This window comes from Hemicordylus capensis, chromosome 6 (genome assembly GCF_027244095.1).
Source record: "Hemicordylus capensis ecotype Gifberg chromosome 6, rHemCap1.1.pri, whole genome shotgun sequence".
Classification (NCBI taxonomy): Eukaryota; Metazoa; Chordata; class Lepidosauria; order Squamata; family Cordylidae; genus Hemicordylus; species Hemicordylus capensis.
The window spans coordinates 60,013,580-60,034,786 of NC_069662.1; the positions used below are offsets into that span (position 1 = coordinate 60,013,580).

A 21,207-nucleotide genomic window follows, 5' to 3' on the forward strand; every position below is an offset into this window, starting at 1 on the left:
GGGACACTGATGTAAGTGTTACAGATTTGCACGATTTCGTTTTGACTAACAATTGCTTCCTTTTCATCCTTAACAACTTAGGCTGCGATCCTATGCACAGTGGGACTTACTTCTGAGTAACATGCATAGGATTGCACTGTTAGTAGTGGATAAGGTGTTCCTGTCTGTGTTTGGTATGCCAGGAATGCTTGCCTGATCATTGCTGTTACAGTGTTTCCCGCACAATTGGTGAACCTCCTAACTCCTTTTATTTATGTCTGAGATTGCTGTGCGCAGTATGTAATGATATTTGCTGGCTTATTTGCTTGGCAGTAAATGGTTGTAGTGAGATATGCGGCCTTTCTGTTTCTCTTTAGTCAAGGTATATATAATGCTGTTCTAAGATACGTGGACTACTAACACCTATGTAACATCTGCTGCCCGAAGTGTGCCAAATATACTGAGAGCATTATAGACTTGTTGCTCCTTAATGTGCATTCATGATGTAAGGTTAGGTATTAATGACATGGAGCAAAATAATTCCTTTAGTCATCCACAGATGTCCGCTTTGTGTATTGTAGAGCCATGCCAGATAAAATCAAAGTTCTTCCAGCATCCAGTTAACAACAGTAGTCACGCACCCAGGCCCAGCCCAAGTCTCACCAATATTTGAGCAGGCATAAACTGCGACCCACATGGTACACATGTGTGCATGCCAGTTTCTCCCCAACCCTGATCTCCACACTGCTCTTCCACACTTCTCTTTCATTCCCTGCCTTTTGCAAGAGCCGAGAATGGGATGAGTGGGGGGAGCAAGAAGCAGCAGTAGCACCAGCAGCAGTGCCACTACTTGGTAGGGTAGTTGCAGGGTTGCTGCTAAGGTAGCTGATGAAGGCAGATGCATGACGCCTGCTGCCGCCTCCACCAGTTGCCCACTTCATCACATCTCATTAGTGGGACAGCCCCACAGCTATCTTCTGCCCTCCCCTGCTGCTTGCCTCCCTGTAATGGATATTCAGAGTCATACTCCCTCTGGACATGGAGTTCTCTTAGGTAACATGGGTAATGACTGTTAATAGATTGATTCTCCATGAATTTTCCTATTCCTCTTTAATAGCTATCTAAGCCACGAGCCACTTCCTCCTCTTGTGGTGGCAGGTTCCATAGGTTAGTTATGCATTTTGTATGGAAGTACTTCATTTTATCTATCCTGACTCTATTGTTTCATGGGTGATCCCGAGTTGTGGTTTGAGAGAGGATAAATAACATTATCTATCCACGTTTCCCACACCTACATAATCTTATAAACAAAAAAAAATCTAAAAATTAATAATAAATATAGTAGTGTATTGCAACAAAAGCATTCCCAAAGTGCTTTACATAGCAAAATATATGAGAAAATGGTTCCCTGTCCCAAAGGGGCTCACAATCAAAAAGAGCACAAAGGAGACACCCACAACAGCCACAGGGAAGGCTGAATTAATAAAGTTCTTGATTGCTTTTTGGCCAGTTATTAGGGCTGTCTCCCCTGTGTCATCTTCCAAATGAAAAAGCATTAGATCTAAAAAGCCTTTTCTCGTAGAGAAGATATTTTCTCCCTTTTATAATTTTGTTTGCCCCATTCTGCAGCTCTTCCAGCTTTTTGAGACACAATGATCACAACTTTACACAGTATTCCAGATGTGACCATATAGGGCTGGTTCACATGTTCAAAGCAATGTCCATTAGTAAATTGGTTATTAACTAATTTACTGGTTAGTAAATTAGTAAACCAGTAAGTCCAAGATTCTCACAGCTCATGTACTCCCGCAGGGCATATTGTGAGAACCAGGGAAAAGTCAGTGATCTCCAATTGGCAACACACCAACCTGACATTCACCCAGGATTGACAGCTTGAGTTCAAATCTAAGATTATGAGGCTATTCCCACAGTCATCCGAAATCGGGCTAGGTGAGCCCAGTTGCCTCCCGGCGGTTAACCCGCCTAAGTACCCCTCCCTTAAACCGGATTTGCGGAGCGAGTGCTCTGCAAACCTGGTTTTTTTTATCGTGAGTAGCCCCCCCGGAGGGGAGACGAAAAGCTGCCTCCCGCTCCGGGGGTCTGTCCAGCATGCCCTGAACGCTCGTGCAGGGCATACTGGAGCTTCCGGGGGCCACATGGCCCTCGAATTCCCCAGCTCCTGCCAGCTCTGTCACAGAGCCAGCAATCATGTAGGCGGCCAATCTGGCCGCCCAGGGCTCCTGCCCCGCTTAACTCCCCAAACCGAGTCTCACTGATCGTGAGACCCGGCTTTATGGATCCCAGGTAAGTGTCAGGTTGGTGGTCTACCAACCAGAGATTGCCAACCTTTTCCAGGTTCTCACAACAAGCTTTGTGGAAGCATGCATGCCACAAGAATCTCAGATATACCAGTTACTGGACATTGCTTTAATCATGTGAATTGGCCTTAATGTCACTATGCAATCCCTTATACTCTCTATAAAACCAGTAATCCTTAGCATGGAATTTGCCTTTTTCACAACTGCTGCAAATTGAGCATCAAATCACACATTACATTAAACCCATTGTTTGAGCTTTTTGTAAAACCTCTATCATACTGGCCTATGTTGGGCTCTAAATTTTCATAGACTGGAGGTCCCTCTTCTTCTACCATCATCAAGGCTTTGCGAGAAGCATGGTGTGCTTTGTGCTGTCATAATGGCTCTAATCCTTACACCCATGACAAAATGACCCTTTGATGCAACCCTGAAATCAAAATAGCTGGTAATATATTTATGTCGAATAATTGGGTCAGATATAATCTTTTAACTCTTGACCAAATTTTAGACACCAATCACAATTTCCTGCCTTTTGAACAGTTGCACGTACAGTATGATCTGCCCCAGACAGCTCAGTGGCAATACCTGCAACTGAAACATGCTATAACTTCCAGATTTGGGCTCTCTGCTCTAGGTGCTTCTGAAGTACCTGGAGTTTTAGAACATATCATTTGCATTGCTGATCTGCCTAAACCCATCATATCCATATACCTCTGGTACATGTCTCACAATAAATATGACCTTTCACTCCTACGTTCTAAGTGGAATGAGGAATTGAAAACTCATATCCTTCTAGTCCAGTGGACAAATGCTCTAGCAAGCATAAACTCTTCTACCCTGGGTCTTAAATTGAGGCTTAGCCAGCAAAAATTGATATTTCATACCTCTTGGACACCTGAACACTTATTCTGTAAACGTATCATTGCTTCACCCTTCTACTGTCACTGTGATGTTGGTGAGGGCTCCCTAATTCATATGATGTAGAACTGCAGTGTAATAGCTCCCTTTTGGCAAGACATGATTGACCGCATCCACCTCGTTTTGAATTCCAGTTTTGAATGTTGTGACAGAACAATCCTCCTTGGTTATTTACCACATGCCTGGAACCTCTCCTGGGGTAGCAGATCATGGCTCTTCTGTGCACTACTTGTCGCCAAGCGTACTATTTTACAGTGCTGGAAAGATCATTTCAGCCCCTCAGTTTATCAATGGATAGCAGACCTCTCTACTCTGGCATCTTTTGAACTGACAACTTACTATTGTATGCTGAATGAGGACCCCCATACCAGGGTTTGGAAGGACTGTTTTGAGTTATTTGCATAATTTCCTCTGTTTTCCCCCAAATCAATATATTGACCCCTTCATCCTCCCCTCCCCTCCCCTCCCCTCCCCTGCTTTTCTGTTTGTTTCTGGGTTTTTCCTCATATCCTCACCTTTTTGTTGTAAGTACTTTGTTATGAAAAAAGTTGAATAAAACTGTTAATTGGGGGGGAAATCATCATTATTGCTTCTGGGTCAGTTCAGACTATGCTTCCCCTTCATTCCAAACTGGCCTGCAGAATTAAGAAGGGACAAGGGGGCTGTGCTGAGAGCATGCACACTTCCTGACATCTTTCCTGGATGTCCAGATGCCCTCCCAGCATGTTCCTAGCATCACATGGGAGGGCAGTTCATTCAAATGGCCTTTCTACATGTGGTCCAATACTAGTATTTGGACTGCATGTAGAACAGTGATTTGGATGATTCCCCCACCCACACACTAAAAGAACATGCCAGGAAGGCATCCAGATGTCTGGGAAAGAGCCAAGATGTGCATACTCTCAATACAGAGTGCTTCTTAATTGTGTGGGATGGAGTTTTTGGAGGGGATTGTCTGAATCCCCCCCCCCTTTTTTTTCTAAGTTTAAGAGCAACCATCGAGAGCAGGGCCCAGTCCTGAGCATCAAGGAACTATAACTTCTCTCTGAGCTGCAATGCTGATTAAAATAGCCCCTCTCCCTGAAGCTGCTGTGATCGATCAATCAATCACATCTACCTAACTACGTACCAACTTACCATATTTACCGTATTTTATGGACTATAAGACTCACTTTTTTCCTCGAAAAATATCTGTCAAAATTCAGGAGCGTCTTATATGTTTTAACAGTTTAATATGTTAAAACTCTGAAAAACTGGATTAAAATTAAGGTGCGTCTTATAGTCTGTAGCGTCTTATAGTCCGTAAAATACGGTATATACCGCCTGGTATATGTATCTCTAGCTCTGGGAGGCATGTTCTCTTCCAATAACAGCTTTGAGTGAGGGGGGAGGTTGATTTTTACTGGAGGATTATGATAGAGAAGCAAGAGATTAAATATCCTCTCTGCACACACATAGGCCCCATTCTGATCTTCTGCTCCATGGCTGTTATTAAATTCTAGAGCAAGGGTTCCCAACTTGTGGTACACTGGATGTTGCTGAACTACAGCTCCCATTATCCCCAGCTACAATTTATTGTGGCCGGGGATGATTGGTGTAGTAGTTCAGCAACATCCAGTGTACCACAGGTTGGGTACTCCTGCTCAGGGTGGGGGGAGATCTAATGACGTATTTAGATTCACCTATGGTTTGACCCTGAGTTGACGTTTTCATTGAACTAGCTACCAAGACTCCAAGATCTTTTTCTAGAGAGTCACAGCTTCAATGTGTATCGCCTTACACTTACATACATTGAATCTCAGTTTTTATTGACCCTTCACATAATTTGCAAGATTATTCTGGAGCTTTTCATAGTCTGCTTGAGTTAGCACTATCCCGGATAATTTGGTGTCACCTGCCACCTTGGCTATCCCACTGCTCACCCTTGCCTCTGGATAATTTATGAATAAATTTATATTGTTTCTTATACGGATCCTTAGGGAACTCCCTGCTTATTTTCCACCATTGTGAAAACTGTCAGTTTATTCCTTCCCTTTGCCTCCAGTTCTTTAAAGGGTTCTGATCCACAAGAGGACATGTCCTCTTATCCCATGACTACTAAGTTTACTCAGAAGCCTTTGAGGGACTATCCTAAAAGCTTTTTTGAAGTCTGAGTCTTCAGTGTCTACTGGATCACCCTGATCTTCATGTTTATTGACACTCAAAGAATTCTAATAAGGAGAGACAGGGTTTCCCTTTGCTGGTCATATTGATTTGATCTCAGCAAAGCTAATTCTTTCTGTCAGTTTTCTTGAGGCAGAAGCTAGGCTAACAGCCCTATAATTTTATGATTCCCCACTCAAGCCATTCTTTTAAAGATTGCCTTTATGTTGGTTACCTTTCAGACATTTGATAAAGAGGCTGATCTTGGAAACAAGCTGCATATTTAGCCTACTTTCCAGAAGGCTCATGAGATCACCCGACATTCCGTGTGTGTGTGTGTGTGTGTGTGCGCGCGCGCGTCCCCTATCAACTTCGGAATATCTAGACAAATATGAACCAAATCGGGTACATTTGTATGGACACTTCAACAGTGTAGTTTGTGATGATTTCATCCATCCCAGTTCAAGATGGTGGATCCATAAATGTTTGAGATGCCAATGGGCTAACTTGTGAGCCACCTAACTGATTTGAACCAACAGCTGTAGGGACACACAGGGACACCTCAATGGCATAGTTTGTAAAGAGGGCAAACACGTCAACATTTGAGTTGCAATTGGGCCAATTTGTGAACTGCATAACCAATTTGAACCAAATTTGCTACAGGTGTAGGGACACATAGGGATGGCTAAAAGGCATAGTTTTTTGTAATGATGTTATCCACCCTGATTCAAGATGGCGAACATGTGAACATTTGAGGTGCAAGTGGGCTAACTTGTGAACTGCCTAACTGATTTGGACCAAATTTAGTCCAGTTGTAGGGATAGTGAAAAGAAAGTAGACAGACTAGTTCTTACTAGAACAACTTGTTTTATTAGGAGATCAACAATTTCACATTAGATATTATGGCATCAAGTGTGTGCCATCTGGACCTGATGACTCATTAATTTGCAGTTTGTTAATTAACCCTAGAATGTAATCTCTTGTCATCTCTATTTGACTTAGTTTTTTAAACACCTCTCTGAGGAAAGCAGTTCAGGCATGGGTATCAGTTCAACATCTCTCACAGTGAAGACAGATGCAAGTAATGCATTCAGTTTCCCATCCACTAATTCTTTCACAACCTTGTAGTGTGACCACCTCTCTGATTTCTTTCTTTCTTGTGAGAAATGTTAAATGTTTAAATAAATGTTTGTTTTTATTAATGTTTTTAGCAACATGCTCCTCAAATTCTTTTCTTTTCTTTTGCTTGCCTCCCCCACTGCTCCCCGCCACCCTTGATTCTATTTATTAACCACGTTGGCATCCTCTTGGACTTGTTTGTACCTTTCACAATCTGTGATATACATTCTAGCTGAACTTCTATTATGATCATAAACAAGTTTTAACATTTATGATAAATCTCTTAATTTGTTAAAGTCCCCTGTTTTGATATGTTGGATTTTCTGGACAACTTTCCTCTGACATTTCTGTTAAATTGGATAGTGCTGTGGTCGTTGTCTTCAGTCAGTTTGACAACATTTAACAACTCTCATCAAGTCCTGGGTGCTACTGAGCATTAAGTCTGGATTGCCTCTTCTCTCTTGTCACTTCCATGACCAATGACTTCTAGACAGTCCTCGAGGGTTTTTAGAAATTTTGTCTTTTTGTCACAACCCAAACATGCATTTATCCAGTCATTGTGATGTTAGCTGAAGTTGCCTATCATATACAACGCTTTCTTTAGAAAAAATAGCTTCTTTTAGAAGTTTTTTGGAGGACTTCTAACGTTAGCACAAAAACATCTCTACATTGATTCCCTTTCCAAATGTCTGTTGCATATTCATTTTTCTCTATCACCATTTGGCTCTTTAACCAGTTCTTACATTCTAGATCTATGTGCTCATTGTCAATGTCAATGGCGATTGTCAAATGGGTCCTAGTTCTATTGCAATTTCCATCATCGTCCTTTAGGGTTGAACTGTCCTAAACCAGATACGTCCCAGATCATGTTGGCTTTCCCTCAGAATTTGGTTTTAAAACTGTACTGTGACCTTTTGATGTTCTGGTTCCATTACAATTCCTCTCACTTGCCATTTCGAGAAATGTTCTCCATTGCCCGACAAATCTAAACTGTTCTTTCCATCAGCACCATTTTATCCATGCTCTATCTAGCTGGATCTGTGTGTGGAGCAGGCTGAAAATGCTACTTTGGAGGTCCTGGACCTAGCCACCTAAATTTATTTTCCAGGGTCTCAGCCATTTCCCAGTGGTGTTGATAGTGATGTGCCCAAAAACTGCTTACAGTCCCCTTGTACTGTCTACCAGTCTATCTATATAACATGTGATATTTACAACCTTCACACCAGGCAAGCAAGTCATAATGAGGTCAACGTGCCCATTACAAATCCATCTCTCTACATTCCTGTGCAAGGAGTACACCTGGAGCGTGCATGCAATACCTTAGCTTCCCAGCCTCTGCGCTCTCAGATTCCTCCTAAAAACTCCTTTTTTCCCACCCCGCCCAGCTTTACAGATAGGATAGGAACCCCCAGAGGACACAAGGGATGGTCCAGCCTTTTAATACAGGAATTCTCCTTGCAACCCAAAAGAGGGGAACCTCAAACATTCCAGAGCCTTTCTGCAGCAGAATGACCAGAGTGGGTGCAGATAGGACTTAACATACTATTAAATCCAGAACAGACCACAGGTATAGTAAAAACAAGTAAAAGTTTAATTTATTATAGTAAAAAACAAAGGAACAGTTTACAGACAATTAAAATGAAAATAAAATGTTTAAAAAGGCAAAACTATTTAGCCTGGTATTTGATGTTTTTAAGCTGAGAGGCCAGTAATCTTAGTTACGAAAGATGGACTTTATAATCTAAGCTCTACAGCAGGTAGAGGTAGTTTAGGTAACCAGGTTTAGGTAGTCCTTTGGTCCAGCTGGGTCTTCTGGGTCTCTGGAGCAGGCAAGTTGGACTGAAAGCAAGAGCCCTCCATGGAAACACAGAGTGCATGTCCTGCCTTTTTAAATAGTAAACATCAAAGAGGGAAGCTGTCTCCAGTTCTGCCTCACCACTGGGAGACTCAGAGAGATAGGTATTAATTAAAATTTAAGTCCTCAATCTGTGCAGCCATCAAAAGGTGTGTGGTTGCTTTCTTATTTACATCTTATTTTACCTATCTCAGGATAATTAGTTTATTAAATGGTTGTTTGTGACAAACAGGACAACAGAAGAGCACAGGCACACCTTGAATTGAATTTCAGAATCAGGATGAAGGCTCTGTGGTTTGGGCTGAGTAGACTCCTGTCCATCACATTCTACTTATGGAATCTTCTAGAACCCCATCCCATCGCCGCAGACATGACCTTGAAGCAAGAGGATATTAGTTCATTGCCCAAGCAGTGAATCCCTGTTAAGGGGGGTGATTCCCTTTACCTCAGTATGATGACCTTCTGCTCTGAGACTCCCATTCTCCACAGCTGAGAAGCTGTTAGCATGGGAATGGGAACGACTCTAACTTGAAGTTCCCATCTACGTTTCTTTCTTAGTTTTTCCATATCAGCCAACTTGCCTCAAAGGAATGGGATTATTATTCCCTAAGAGTCAGGAGTTCATTGCACCAAGAACAGGTGGCCCTCATTATCCTGGCACCTCATTATCCCATTACCTGTGATTTCACATATCTACAGTTCTAAAAATAGTGAAAAATTGCCTATCCGCATGGCCAGAAATGACTTCCGAGGACATTTCCGGCCACTATTTTGCTGAATAGAGCCGTTTTGTGACTCTTCCTTTTAAAATAAGGTTGTCATATTCTGGCTTTCCAAATCCAGGTGCCTAATTTGCATATTATGTAAATTGGCTTGAAAATAATTTATGAGCAGAAGAGTGACTGCACGTTTGCTCCATAACTCAACATCTACAAGGACTAGAGCTTAACTTCTTTCATTCATTCATTCATTCATTCATTTTATTTAACATATTTCTATAACACCCAAAACTTAAAAATGAAAGCTGAAATCCAGGCTAATCTGGGTGGGCTAAGCAATCTGGGGTGAGATGGTTAAAAACTGGGTAAAACCCAGAATTTTGGGGAGCATGGCAACTCTATTTTTTAAAAAATCACCCCAAAGTTCTCTACCATTTCCTTTAAAATAAATGGTCTTTGATTTGCTGCACAGCAGCATTGTGAGGCTGAGAAAGAACCTTAACAGATGAGCCACAATTGGTTCAGGAGTTTCAGCTTCCTTATCCCTGATTTAATAGAATGGGGCAATGTACTGCATCAGCTTCAGCTAGATGCCACTCCTGAGTCCTTGAAATTCATGCTGGTGGTGTCAGACCAAAGGGGGAAAGGCCTTTCCTTTGAAATCAAGCGCTGCTAGCATGACAGGCTGAAGTCAGTAGAACATATGCATAGCAAAGATGGAACTACTAGAGAGTGCAATCTTGGATTGGTGGGGATATTTGAGGGTGGAGCAGCTCTGTTAATTGCTGTTCATAGGCAGCCACCTTCTGGCTGATGATCCGTCTAACAGGCACTGTAAAAAAAAAAATCCTTCCTTCTGTTATTATTATTATTTTACATTTTGCATCCCGCTCTTCCTCCAAGGAGCCCAGAGTGGTGTACTACATACTTAGGTTTCTCCTCACAACAACCCTGTGAAGTAGGTTAGGCTGAGAGAGAAGTGACTGGCCCAGAGTCACCCAGCTAGTATCATGGCTGAATGGGGATTTGAACTCGGGTCTTCCCGGTCCTAGTCGAGCACTCTAACCACTACACCACACTGGCTCCATTCTAGTAATGGAATGGAATGGATTGCTAGTAATGACCTGAAATGCTGTATTGAATAATAATAAATAGAGCATAGTGTAATGGCAAAGTGTGAACAACAAAGTCCCTGGTTCCAATCTCTCCTCAGCCAGAAATTCACAGGGTGGTCTTAGGCAAACTAATATAATCTCAGCTTTGCCCTCACCCCACAGATCTGCAATATAGTGGTGGTAGTGGCCCACCTTAGAGGATGGCTTCAAGTGAGGATTACAAGATAATGCATGTGAAGTGCATTGAACCTTTAACTGTGGCATTGATGTTCAATAAGCACAGTATAGGACTGGCTTTGAGTAAATAAGATTCATACCTCCTGGAACAGAAACAACTCTATGTGGCATTCCTTTTGAATTTCATTTTTACCCAGAGCTCCTGAATATTTTGTTTTTATTCTATGCCCTTCCATCCTTTGTCTCCCTCTAGAGATGCAGATGTGTGGGTTTTCTGGAAATCTTTTAACTGGAAGTTTTTCTGGGGAAAATCCCCATGCAAATTTCCCCTTATTTGCAAATAAATTACATATTTTTCTTATAAAAATACTATACAATTTTTTCTGGTGTCTTAAACAGATTGTGATCTGATTTGGCATGTTATTTGACCTATTTATACAGTTTTTAAAAAAATAAATAAATACCTCACTAGATTAATTTCCCCTCACTGTATCTCAACATTTTTCACGTAGCCAAACTGAAGTTTTAGAAATGGACATTTTTCCACAGAAAAATAAAGTATGAAGGGAAAAATCCATCCCACATCTCTCCCCATCAGTATATATTTTCCCTTCAGTCTTGTCTCTCAGTTAAAGGGATTGTGGCCAGGATCCAGAGAACCAGGCTTAGCGGATGTAAAGGAGGACAGAACTCCTGAAAAGTTGTATAGAAAACAACATTTACAGAAGTTTAGCTTGTCATGCTGCTCCTAGTAAAACTCCCTTTCCCACACAGTTATAAACATTTGTGACATTTGATTTGATGGAAACATGGCTGTGGAGCGTTGATGTTCTTCTAGGAGAGTATCATCTGATCTCTTCCTCCTAACGGGAAAGGAGTAGGCATTGACATCATTGACATTGAATGGGAGCAGGCTCCCAGTGTCACATGCTCCTCCTAGGTGGGGGCTTGGGCAAACGAGGGCAGCGAGTGGCTGCCTTCCTCCTAACAGGAAAGGAGTAGGCATTGACATTAGGCTTCTTTTAGGAACAATATGCAAATCACAGTGTATATATTGAAGTGTGCTTGTTTGAACTGCATTCTTGACCTAGCTGACTTGCCAAATAGCCTGATTCTGCTAGATAGTGGAACAAATACAATCAACAACACAGTAACAAAGCAATGGCACATACTGTACCAGTTCTGAAACAACTTCACTGCCTGGGAGTCAAGGACATAGCAAGCTTGAAGTGGGCCCTGGGATTAAAACTGAAAATGGGCCCCTGCTCTCACATCTTCTTGGAAGAGGCAAGAGAGGGGAGCAAAGAGCAGGGTGGTGCCCACAGGGGCCCAGGGACATTTGTTCCCCCACCCCTTGTTCAGTTATAGCCATACCCCTGCTGCCAGTCCATCTGAGCACAATTCAGTGGGCTGGTGTTTACTTTTTAAGTAAGGTAATTATTGTGACTGTTTCTTTTTCTTTCTGAAATATTATTTCTAAGCCTCCTTTGAAGTTGTGAGACTGAAAGTAGGGTATGACATTTTTAAAAAAGTAAATAAAGTATCATGTCAGTACCAGGGCAATAGGCTTGGGTACAGCTCAGACTGGCTGATGTAAACCTCAAATGCAAGAGTGCTGTGTCTTTAAAGGAGAGTTTTAAACAAGTTTCATGAAATAGATCAAGGTCGTGCACATGACCATACTAGAGATGGGGAGGACAGGCAGTGGGGCCTACCTTCCCTCCAGATGATCTTCACTCTTCTCCGGCACGCAGGCGCGTGCCCACACAATCCATGTGGCTCTGAGCAGTGCAGGTCACTGGAGGCCAGGACCCGTTCTCCCGGCCTCCAGGAATCCCACAAGGCACTACATGATGAATCCTTGGGGGATTTCCCCAGGAATTGGGTGCTGTAGACGCCCAACTCTGCACACAGCCCAAGCATACACACGACTGGCGCCAGGGTTAAGGGAGCACTCTGCCCTGAACCCTAGCTAAAGGCCAAGGTAAAAAGTTAAGTTAGGTGGGGCAGCCCAGACACAGACTTGGTGAGGCTGCCGTAGCCTGGGTTTGGCTGCTCGTGAGAATAGCCTCATTGTTTTATAGCTGGTTCCCTCATAAACATGAAGTAGTCCTATGTTACCACCTTAAGTGGCGCAGCGGGGAAATGCTTGACTAACAGCAGAAGGTTGCTGGTTCGAATCCCCGCTGGTATATTTCCCAGACTATGGGAAATGCCTCTATCAGGCAGCAGTAATATAGGGAGATGTTGAAAGGCATCATCTCATACTGCGCAGGAGGAGTCGATGGTTAACCCCTCTTGTATTCTACCAGAGAAAACCACATGGCTCTGTGGGCACCAGGAGTCGAAATCGACTTGGCACACTTTAGTCTTATGTTGGTTTAACTGAGACTTTATTCAGCAACAACTCAGTTTTCTCCTTCTCCTTTCCCTCTCTTTTCTTTCTGACTCCACCACCACCACTACCACCACCACCACACACACACACATTCCTTACCAGGATTAGAAGTTTGGGGCAAAATTCTAAAATAACAAAATATAAAAGATTATTAGATAGAATACAACACAGATTTTCACAGAATTCATTTTACTTGTTCCAGCTCTGTAGAATTAATGAAACTCTTATACAGTTGTCCCTCATCAACCGGGAGGGTTCCGTTCCTGCGAAACCTCATAGTTGGCGAATTTGCGGTAGACAAGCAATAGGAAAGCATTGGAAACGGGGTTTGAGGAATCGTGGTCGTGGAAGGGCCAAAAAAACAAGGTAAAAACCAGAAAGAATAGCCCCCTGACCCCCAGAAATGACCCCTCACCCCTGGATATGACTCCCAACCTCCAGAAATGACCCCCAAACCCCCCCAAATATCACCCCTGAGCCCCCAAAATCACCCCCAAACACCTGAAAATTGCCCCTGACCCCCAGAAATGACCCTCCTGACCACCAAAATTACCCCTGCAAAACATCCTGGCTGACATCCTGACTAAATTCCTTGATGAAAGTCCTATTGAAATTAATAAGACAAGTTAGTCATAACTTGTCCTATTAATTTCAGTGGGACTTCCATTGAGTAATTTGGACAGGATAGCCGCTTTTATGTCTCTTAAACTTTCAATAGGGATTGTTTGTTTGTTAAATTTATATTCTGCTCTTCCCGAAAGGCTCAGAGTGGCTTACAGCATTCTTTAGAATTAATAATCCTGTCCCAAAGGGACTCACAATCTTTTTTAAAAAATCAAATAAAAGTTTAAAAGGTGGAGGGAGTTATCAAGGGGAGGGTCCAGAAGATATTTGGTCTTCTTCAAGCCAGTGAAAAGGTCTCACTGCTTGCCTCGCTCTCTGTTCTTAGTTCTGATCTAACAGGTCATAAAAGATGTATATTCTGTTCTTGACATATTTAGATACCATGATAAATCAGGGAATGTACTGATGATGTTCATAATTTCATTAATAAGCTTTCTGTGGAAGCATATTGTTCATTGCATTAGATATACATTCTGCTCTCCCAAATTAAGTTTACAGACCAACTACACCTGTCACTGATTACCTGGAAAGCAGTGTTGCTGCTAACCCACCTATTCCCCAATGTAGTTTTTCAACATTTTAAATATTTATTCTGGCTGACATCCAGACTAATGCTGCCCTAGTGCAAAGAACAAAGTTGTGCGCACACACAAGAAGGTCATGTAGCTACTTAAAGATGCACAGTCCTTGGTGCTTTTGTGCAAGTTAATACTTGTGCAAGTGTTGGGCTTGTGTAACAAGGATAGAGGAACAGGATTGCACAATAGTCTGGAATGTAAGCTTCTGACTTAGCGGAACTAGCTTTTGAAACATTCTTGCACTTCTGCAACATGTTTGTTCTAGTGCTGCATTAGTCTGGATCTCATCCTCTGTTTTTGTGGGGATAAATGTACATGGTTTTCCAAAAGGATTTAACTTTAACAATTGATTGAAAAATGATAAAGCAAAACAGAACCAACAGAGACACTATAAGGAAAAAGAAAAGGAGGCATACATATAGTTCCATACAGAGTATCATACAATAGCCAAGACTTTTTGCTGAACTTTTCAAAGGTTTTCTAATAAACTATAAACGGGTTCCATTGTTCTTATCGTGAAAGTGGCCCATTGACGCATTTTAAGTCTAGGACATTCTGGCCATTAAGATAGTTTGTCATGCTCTTCTGCCCCACTCTTCTTGCATAGATAATAACTATTTTCCCCAGTACTGTGCAGTCAGTACGTATGCAGTGATTAACGAATTATTAACCAAGCTTTGATGTTTGGTTTCTATTGACTGATTGATGTATCCTAGCAAAAGTGTCCTAGGATCACAATTCATTTCATAACTAATTGTATCTTTGATCATCTTTCGCTAAAAAACATGTATATATCTACAAAACCATCATATCTGTCCAAAGTAATGCCAACAATGTGAAGAATTTTAATGTAGTAATAATAATGCTAAACCAGAGGCGTATCTAGGGAAATTAGCGCCTAGCTCAAGCACTGAAATTGCGCCCCCTGTCCAAACATCTGACACCCATCTTTCAGATAACTTTACCATAATAACAGCTGAAAAATACAAGTCAAGCTCGTTAATCTTTTAATATTTCAAAAACTATTTAGCAGTGGACGTAGCCAGACCCAAAAATGCTGGAAGACTACAAATTTCACTATGCTGGGGCTCATGAAATACCCAAAAACTATGAGGAGGTATACTTGGAAAACTAAACAGAAGTGTCTGTCTAATTCTATACTATGCGTTGTAGCATCACTATTACATAAGTTTTAAAAATAAATGGAGAATTTGACTTTTCCCAGATACTCTGAAAATAATCAAAGGATATGCAGAGTAAACTGTGTCACTGCTTGGAATATATTCTAGTATTTCAGAAAGACAGTTAAAATGAGAGAAAGAGAGCAAGAAACTCCCAGTGGGCCTTAATACTAAGGATTTCACACTGATTCAAAGACAAACTCACCATTAATAGCCATATTATTAAGACATCACATGTAACTCACTTATCACAAGAAGCAAAGTAAGAGCAAATCCTAGCTCCTAGATACAATCCTAGCTCATATGTTTCAGCTCAGTATTCACAAGCCCTGATTCTCTGTACATAGTGCCAAACTAAATATGTGTACAGTGACTTATATTAAATTATTTTTTTTTACCTGTAGCCCCTTTGGGGAGCTTCCTAAAGGCTGTGGGGGGGTCTGCAAAGGTCCCCCCCACTGGCCTCTAGGGCCTCACAGGGACCATTTGAGCATGTGCACTGGCCATTTTTATTTTTTTATTTTTTAATGGCCACTGAAAACAAAATGGCCACCGTGCATGCTCAAATGGCCTCTGCGTGTCCTGGCATGGCCTGGGCAGGCCATTTGAGCATGTGCGGTGGCCATTTTGTTTTCAGCAGCCATTTCTTTTTTTAATTTTAGAAAATGGCGCCCCCCTTCAAGTGGTGCCCGGGGCACGTGCCCTGCCTGCCCTACCCTAGATACGCCCCTGTGCTAAACTAAGAGATCTATATATTATTATTTTGAATGATATATAATACCAGAAGTACATACGAATTTCCTCTGGATTTGACATCCAATAGATATATAGAAGCCCCTATACCAAAATATGACCATTTCTCATCAGGCTAATCTAGTTTAAGCTCTTTCAATTTTAATTTATAAGTGTAATGGATATGGTATTAATCTGATATAATTTTATGTATTTTTGACAATGACCTCTAATAACCACTACTGGAATGAAAAAATTGCCAGTAGTTTTTCAGACTTTATCACAGAGAGATGCATATCAGCTTTCCTATCTCATGTACACAACTTCTATCAAGGTCATCAGGAGCTGGCCTTGGTGGGCAGCTTCCAAGGGCTCAGCAGCCTTGGAAGGCTCATTGCTGATCCCTGAAATCGCCTCTGTGCATTGAGGAGGGGGCCCATGGAAGATTTTTTGCTGAGGGCTCCCTGAAACCTAGAGCCAGCTTGTTAATGAGGATAATCCCCCCCCCCACTAACAACAGTGTTAAACACTATCCACATTCTTGAGTGATATGAATTCAGAGGCAGCACTACAGAGTTTACTTTCCTTTGGATGAGAGTGAGCAGTGGGTTGTACAGTGGTCCCTCGACTTACGAAGATAATCCGTTCCGAATGCACGTTCGTAGGTTGGAATTTTCGTAAGTCGAAAAGCGCATTCACGGAGGTCCGGAAACATTCGTAAGTCGAGGAAACCGCATCTAAAAATTCATAGGTCGAGGAAGCCGCATCTAAACCAGCAACGACTTCCGGTATTTTTTGTCGTCCGTATGTCGAAATCTTCGGATGTCGAGTACTTCGTAAGTCGAGCGACCACTGTATTTGTAATCTGTTTATTTACAAATTAAAAGCAAAGCCTATTAGAAGCAAGCAAATTCCTAAAACAGATGAGACTACTAATCTTGCATCAGAGAGTAGCCAATTTCACCACGTATGCCTCAGTTTTAGTGAAGTCCAAATAAGAACCCTTAGCCCTCTTAGTCTATCCCTGTCTCCAAACTTAAATTAGAACAAAAATGGTTTCTTCTCTGTGGTCTCTCTGGTTCACATATTTCCAGCCATCGATGAACATTAATATTCTTTCTGTTGAAGTCTCTGATCATCCATTAGTTGCCTGGTGATTGTTTCATGCACAGTAACCAAGACAACCAAATTCATAACCATATTCAGCACTTTGTTCACACCATAAAGTAACATGTGTTGTCAAGTTGGTGTCAACTCCTGACGACCCCAGAGCCCTGTGGTTGTCTTTGGTAGAATACAGGAGGGGTTTACCATTGCCATCTCCATCGTATGAAGTGATGCCTTTCAGCATCTTCCTATATCGCTGCTGCCTGATATAGGTGTCTCCCATAGTCTGGGAAACATACCAGTGGGGATTTGAACCAGCAACCTCTGGCTTGCTAGTCAGGTCATTTTCCTGCTGTGCCATTACTTAAGAGAAATTGACTTATGGGAAATTGATCTTTACTTTAGATTAATTGATCTTCACAGTCTACAATACCACATCACTTCTCAGTTATTTCATGAGTTTTGTAGCAATCAGTTGACAGTGTTTGTATGTAATTTAATACTGATATTCCCTTATGGTGAGTGGGGAGAGGAATATCTCCAATATCACTTGCTGTTTTCCCTGTCCTCTGCTTTAATGTCAGTTAATTTTTATACCACCCCACAACCATGTTTGATTCATTTTCTCAGCTCAGTAATACAGTGTACTGTATTTACCTTAATCCAAGACTAGTTTTCCCCCACATTCTTTGCTGTTAGCAATCCTCGGGTCATCTTGAATTCAGAGTCCTCTTCCTTTCAGGTATAACCTGTATTTCACCTCTGTTTTTTTTAAGGGTCTTAAATTCAGAATTGTCTTCTATTTGGAAAAATGTGGTAGTTGTCTCATCCACAAATCCAAATTATTCAAATCTATAGTCATTGTTGCTATTCATATAATCCAGGGCTGCACAACTCTGGCCCCTCAACTGTTGTTGAACTACAACTCCCATTATCGCCAGGAGAGGAGAGCTGGTCTTGTGGTAGCAAGCATGACTTGTCCCCTTAGCTAAGCAGGGTCTGCCCTGGTTGCATTTGAATGGGAGACCACATGTGAGCACTGTAAGATATTCCCCTCAGGGGATGGAGCCACTCTGGGAAAAGCAGAAGGTTTCAAGTTCCCACCCTGGCTTCTCCAAGATAGGGCTGAGAGAGATTCCTGCCTGCAACCTTGGAGAAGCCACTGCCAGTCTGTGTAGACAATACTAAGCTAGATAGACAAATGGTCTGACTTGGTATATGGCAGCTTCCTATGTTCCTATGTTCCAATGAGTCCATGGAACCATAGTGGCCAATAGTCAGGGAGTTGTTGTCCAACATCTGTAGGAGGGCTGAAGTTATGCAGCCCTAATATAATCCCATTTTAATTTACAGATACTTAACAGCAGGCATCTAGGTCCATAATAATCATGAGTGGAATGTTGAAGTCTAAATGTTCCCTTAAACAACCCAAACTGACAACTAAAAATGGACTGATACCAAAGTGATTTTTACTGGAGTGTGCCTTTTAACACCATTTAGATTATTAACCTGCGGAAAATGCATGGACTGGGCAGTAAGAGAGTAATCCTTTAACTAATAGCAGTTATCTCATCTCTGACCATTCAATGTCCTATTTCTCCTCACCATTTAGATCTTAAATGGCTGTTCTAAGTGGTTGAACTTGAGGGTGAGTCAGAGAGTGAAAGGCCACCTGAGGCAAACTGTGAACCAGCTAAAGTCATGTTCTCAGATGATGAAGAGAATGACTCATTGGATTGCACATCCAAGACTAACAGGCCTAAAAAGAAGGATCAAGTTATTGAGGTACTTCCACATTGGGAATGGTCTTTAAAAACACAGAAGCCACCTGACTTTCTAAAATGCCATTTCCCGTTTGCAACAGAGAGGCTGTTGAAGCTGGCCCTCAAACTCAGTAGATGTTCTGTATCCTGTAGAACTGGGTGCAGGTCATTCAGGGGACATACATATCCTGAGAAGTGAGATGTGACCCTTGAATTATGGGTGTATAATGTATCATATTTAAATAGTGATGAAGTATTTTTAAAGGACATGTATATGTGTGTGTAATTTATAAGTTTAAAAACCTGAACCACTGAACCACTGTTAAAGAGAAGAGTTAAGGTTATTACAAATGCATTTCTGCCCCTGAAAGCATGAAAAATGTACATTAAAACTCCTTAATTTCCACACCATGTAGGCAGTAAAAATATTGTACCGTCTTAAATATTGTGTACCCTTGCAACTTGGCCTACACTGTGCCTTGGTCTTTCAGCCCAGTCCTCTTCCCTTATATGTTGGGGGAAATATTGACACTGGAGTCATGATCATTATAGAGTTTGAATTCTAACCAATCTCTCTGAAAACTTATATTAAGCTACTTCTGCTTCCCTTGAAAGTTTTCAAGGAAAACATGTAAACTTATTTTGAGCTGCAGGGTCCACTCCTGTTCATGTTTCATCTGGTCATGTTAGCCCAAAGTAAAACCATCAAAACATATTCAGAGTGTCAGGCTTTCAGACCTGGAGCAAATAAGAGGCTATTCATCACTAATCTTCCTTCCAGTCATGATCAACAGAAAGCAACAGGAGTGTTGACAGTAGTGGGCTACCTGGGCACACACCCTAGCTCAGTTCTTTAATGCCCTGGATGTCCTCTGTACTGAGCCAAAATGAGTACTGCAGGGGTGCAGCTATAATTGAACAAGGGGGCGGTGGGGGGAAGGTGCCTGGGCCCTTGAGGGAGGAGGCCCTTCAGCTGGGCCAAGCTTACTCTTTGCTCTCCCCCTTCCACCTCTCTGAAGAAGGGGGATGGTGGATGGGGGCCCATCTGCACATTTTGTCTCAGGGCACAAGCCAACTTTGTTACACCCCAGAACCAGTTTGTGCTTTCTCATACCTAATGTATTTGAGTGTGTATGAATCAGATACTTGCTGATGCCAGTGCACTTTTTCTAAGCACTTCATTTACCACGTAAACCTTTGAAATGAAAGCAGCAAATGGTAGGTAATTACAATGCTGTACACATTATGACTTATCAAAACTAATGTAGTATTAATAGCAGGCAGGAAACTCTGGTGCCAGTAGCCTCGTGGGAATGAGAGAAAAATTGTCATTGGCCCTTAAAAACTTGAGAAAACAATGGTGGGTTCTTGGTACTGCAGTAAGACTGACGAACATGTCTGAATTAATGTAATGGGGAAATGACCATTAAAACGGATAATAAAAGCATATGATGATAAAACGCATCTAATTCCTACTTATCCAATCAATTCTGATTTAGGAGCCAAAGACACCTTTCAGAAAGGTAGAATTTTGAGGCCTGAAGAACAAAATAGAAAACACCACTTAGTTGCTCAACACTTGACATAAATACAGTGGGAAGTAAGCAAATGCTAAATTAAGGCTGAAATCCTAAATGTACTTACTTTGGAGCTGCAATCACTGATACAATGGAAAAGAAAAAAAGCAAGCAAGCTGTGAAACTAGCTTTGCAAAGATGTGCCATTTGTTTTTAAAGCAGGTCAAGAGCTCTTTAGTGTGGATGTGCATGGTGTGTTTTTCACCTGCCTCAGCCCAGCTGATCAAGACTCCTTTCCCTCATACCCTGTGAAGAAATTGTGCCGCAAACATACAAGCTCTGCAGTGGGAAGGCATCCCATGGCAGAGAGCTCCCTTTCGTTGCCCTGAGAAACCATGGGGGAAATCTGATTAGTCCTTAAATGCAAACTAGTTTATTACAGCATCAGCTTTCAATGGCAACTGCTTGCTTGATCAGATGCATGAAGGTTGGTATTATGTATACATGGACTGGGATACAGTGGTGGAGAAAGCCAGTAAACAAGACATTAAAATAACAGAAATACACAGGGATGAGATCCAGCCCTCAAAGGCTTTATAACACTTCTAGAAGGAAGCAGTTCTCTATTGCATGCGGGATGATTTTAATGGACTGTCACGACTGCAGTCTATTTTGGCACTAGGATGGAAACAATCTGCACCAGTGTCTTTGCAGCACCTGTGCAGGTGTTGGATGCCTTGGATGATGACATTACAAAGGACAGTGTTTGTGCCAAACATCAAGAACCACTTTCGTCCTGGTGTAGTCTTTTGGAGTCAGAGGCTGCCTTGGGCCCATTTTAAAGTTGGAGATTCTCCCTTGCTAAATTCATACATAAATTACTTTATTTACTGATTTGGCTCAAGTGACTAAATGAATTCATTGCAAGACATCACCTTGAGGTCAGTATTGTGTTTTTATTTTTG

At 41.8% G+C, this 21,207-nt stretch overlaps 1 protein-coding gene across 4 annotated transcripts in view; it reads left to right on the top strand.

Moving 5' to 3' along the window:
• REEP1 (receptor accessory protein 1) overlaps positions 1-21,207 on the top strand; it is a 102,741-nt gene that overhangs the window by 77,822 nt on the left and 3,712 nt on the right. For 2 of the 4 annotated variants that reach the window (XM_053259413.1, XM_053259415.1), the window contains exon 8: positions 18,596-18,747. In XM_053259413.1, the coding sequence (XP_053115388.1) occupies positions 18,596-18,747 (152 nt within the window). Of the gene's footprint in view, positions 1-17,635; positions 17,697-18,595; positions 18,748-20,224; positions 21,170-21,207 lie in introns of those variants that run through there. The other 2 variants (XM_053259414.1, XM_053259416.1) reach the window with 2 other exon arrangements.